At 53.7% G+C, this 2,960-nt stretch overlaps 1 protein-coding gene across 1 annotated transcript; it reads right to left on the bottom strand.

Moving 5' to 3' along the window:
- Positions 1-756: 756 nt before the first annotated feature.
- Positions 757-2,845, bottom strand: LOC109323179. Its single transcript, XM_019554635.1, has 2 exons — positions 2,627-2,845; positions 757-2,082 (listed from the first exon to the last, which is right to left on the bottom strand). Exons 1-2 carry the CDS (start codon positions 2,836-2,838, stop codon positions 1,662-1,664), a joined length of 633 nt encoding a protein of 210 aa, XP_019410180.1. The 5' UTR covers positions 2,839-2,845; the 3' UTR covers positions 757-1,661.
- Between the last annotated feature and the right edge of the window lie 115 nt (positions 2,846-2,960).

The raw sequence follows: 2,960 nt of genomic DNA, 5'->3' as shown, positions 1-2,960 counted from the left end.
CCTACATTGAACACCTTCAAGAGCAAGCTGGATGCTTATCTTGCTGGGATCCTATGACCCCAGCTGACTTCCTGCCCTTGGGTGGGGGGCTGGACTCGATGATCTCCCGAGGTCCCTTCCAGCCCTAATGTCTATGAAATCCATACATGCATGCAGACACCCATGTGCACACACATGCGGATGTGCAGACACATGCATGCATACAGATGCAGACATGCGTGCACATGCACGCATACAGATGCAGACATGCGTGCACATGCACACACATGCACCAACGCTCACCCACACAAACACATGCATGCCTAGGCATGTGGATGTCTATGCAAGCAGAGGCACGTGCACAGATGACCCTGCACACAGGCATGTGGATGTCTATACATCCATGCACAGACACAGCCCCCTCCTGCTCTCCCAGGACAGGTCCTGGGTCCCCCCACGCTGGCCCTGAACCTAATGGCAGCTCACTGGAGGCAGCTGAAGCCTCTCACAGGCCAGGCTGACCCCAAAGACCTTGGCAGAAGAAAGGGAAACCCCTCAGGTCAGGCCAACCAGGGGGCAAATCCCTGCCTGCCCCCACCAAGGCAGCGTGAGCCAGGGAGGCAAGAGCCTGTAGCCAGGACCCTGCATGGCTGAGTCCCAGCAGGAGCATTAGCACAGCCAGGCACAGCCCCAGCCTGGGCTGCAGCCAGCACTCAGTGCCTCTGGGGGGCCCTCAATTATCACCACCCCAGTTACAAAAGAGCCAAGAGACAGGTCTGTAGCTTGAGCTTTTATTGGTCCTGGTACAAGAATCAGCAAGGACCCTGAGACCCAGGAAGAAGCCGGCACAGATCATAAGGCAGCCTTCCTGCATTTGCAGAGCTCTCTACTTTTCCCTCCAGTCTATCCCCTGCGTTCACAGCTGGCTAACAGTCTCAGAAGTGTTTTCGGATGGGTTTAAGTCACATTTCTTGGTTTCACTGATGTTTGTGAATGGGCCCGAACCAGGTTTCCTCTGCACTGGGAAGGTGCCAGTTAGCTGGGATTGATGTCCCGGGGCAAGATACATTTCTGGAAGGGAGGATTTCTTACCATCGTGGCCTTTCAGATACTGCCCATGTCTGAGGCCTGCAGGATGGGCACTGTCTGCACGTTCTTGCTAGTCATACGCACAGTGTCGGGTGAGGTCCCGAGTCCCTTTAATGCAAGCTGCAGCTGTTGGAGATGGATGCTCAGGCCCATTATTATTCCTCAGGGTTTGGTTCTGGTCTCTCTCCATACGTGATGCGTGGGGGGCACATGCCCCCTAGCTTTCTGTGCTGATGGTGGGGCACAAAGTGCAGGGCTGCAACCTCACCGGTGCTGGCACCCGGCAACAGTGCTGCATCATCTGAGTTTCTTTCCAATCAGTGCCTCATACATGCGGTCGGCTTAGTAAATCACTCGCTCCAGTTCAGCAACTGTCTCTCAGATCTCAGCTCTTTTGGTGCCTTTGAGGTTCTTGACTACACAGAAGATAGATCAGGTTTTCAGGGCTATCAGGACGCACGTTAGCTCCTGCGAATCTCGCGACGTAGCTGGCATCACTCAGCCACGTTCCACCTTTGAACATCTTCACGGTGTTGAGAGTGGTCCACCTTGCTCCTGCCCCAATTTGCAGGATCATAAGCAGCAGATCATGATCAAAATTGCTTTCTGAATCCTGTTGTGTTAGACAGCTGTTTTATGCACTTCTGGATTTGCTTCAGCACAGCCTGACCATTGTCTTGGAGCCTGCCTCTCTCCCTCTTCTTGGCTTGACTCCCCAGTGTTATGTCGGAGACAGTCACTGCTGCATCCATCACACTGCCTACTACATAGATGACAAGCTGTCTGCTGGAGAGCATCAGACATGCAACAAAGGTCTCAGGGACGAGACAGCGTGCCACAATGTGGGTGATCTTGCCCGTGATGCCCGCTCTCCCTCCAGCAACATTTGCTATTGTGGCTTCTCTGTGAACTTTGTCCACAGCATCAGCTATTACCCCAAGTGCCACTACATGCTGCTGCAGCCTGTCCCAAGCCGGCAGCAACTTCTTCCTCAGCATTTTATCAGTGTTCCTCCTTAATATGTCACTAAAGGAGAAAAAAGAAAAGGGGGAAATTACTTCATAGGTCTAAAGTGTTAATGCTCCTGTCACCTTCCATGGCAATCCCACTACGCACCCACCCTTCTGCAGGCCCCTCTGATGCTGTGACCGTCACCTCAAACTTTTTTTGGCTCAGGTGCGGCAGCCGAGCTCCCTTTACCTGCCCTGGTCCAGCTTGCAGGGGGGTCCCTGGCACCCTGCACTGCACATGCCCATTGGTGAGGCTGCTGCCTCCCAGGGAGCACTCAGCCCAGGCCCTGTCTGTGCCACTTGCACTTGCTGTTGCAGACCATTGATATCAATGTTTGAACTGCGTCAGAAGAGATAGTGGTAGGAAAGGGGTGCCTGTGGGCTGGCGCTGCTGGCTGATGTTTTAGCTGGGCACGTCTCCCCTTCGACCAGTCCCCAAACATGGAAAGAAGAGGGCACGTCCTGCAACAGCACTGGGCCCTGCAGGTACCAGGTCTCCCAGGGAAACCCCAACTCAAAGGAGTCTGCTAGAGACAGACGTTACTCACCTCCGGTTGTTCAGACAAGCAAAGAACTCATTGGGCACGGCGCTATTGCAGACGGAGCTCTTCACCATCTCCTTGTGGCAGGAGCACCTCCCCTGCTCGTAGTCTCCCTGGTGCCGTAGGGTCAGCTCAGACTCGTACTCAGTGTTGTTGGCATTTAGCATCGCATTTACCAGACAATGACATTTTGATTTCATAGTTTCAGTTTGTTTCATAGTTTATAGGGTCGGAAGGGACCTGACCAGATCATCAAGTCCAACCCCCTGCCATGGCAGGAAAGAATACAGGGGTCACACGACCCCAGCAAGATGATTGTCCAGCCTTGTCTTAAAGCCCC

Source organism: Crocodylus porosus, unplaced genomic scaffold, assembly GCF_001723895.1.
Source record: "Crocodylus porosus isolate Cpor-Errol unplaced genomic scaffold, CroPor_comp1, whole genome shotgun sequence".
Lineage (NCBI taxonomy): Eukaryota > Metazoa > Chordata > Crocodylia > Crocodylidae > Crocodylus > Crocodylus porosus.
Note: the sequence above shows the minus strand (reverse complement) of the source record. Positions and strands in the feature narration are given on the sequence as shown.

Coding starts and splice junctions, on each gene's coding strand:
- LOC109323179 (XM_019554635.1), bottom strand. CDS start 2,838: ATGAAACAAACTGAAACTATGAAATCAAAATGTCATTGTCTGGTAAAT. Junction 2,083..2,626: donor GCTTGTCTGAACAACCGGAG/GTGAGTAACGTC, acceptor TGACATATTAAG/GAGGAACACTGATAAAATGC.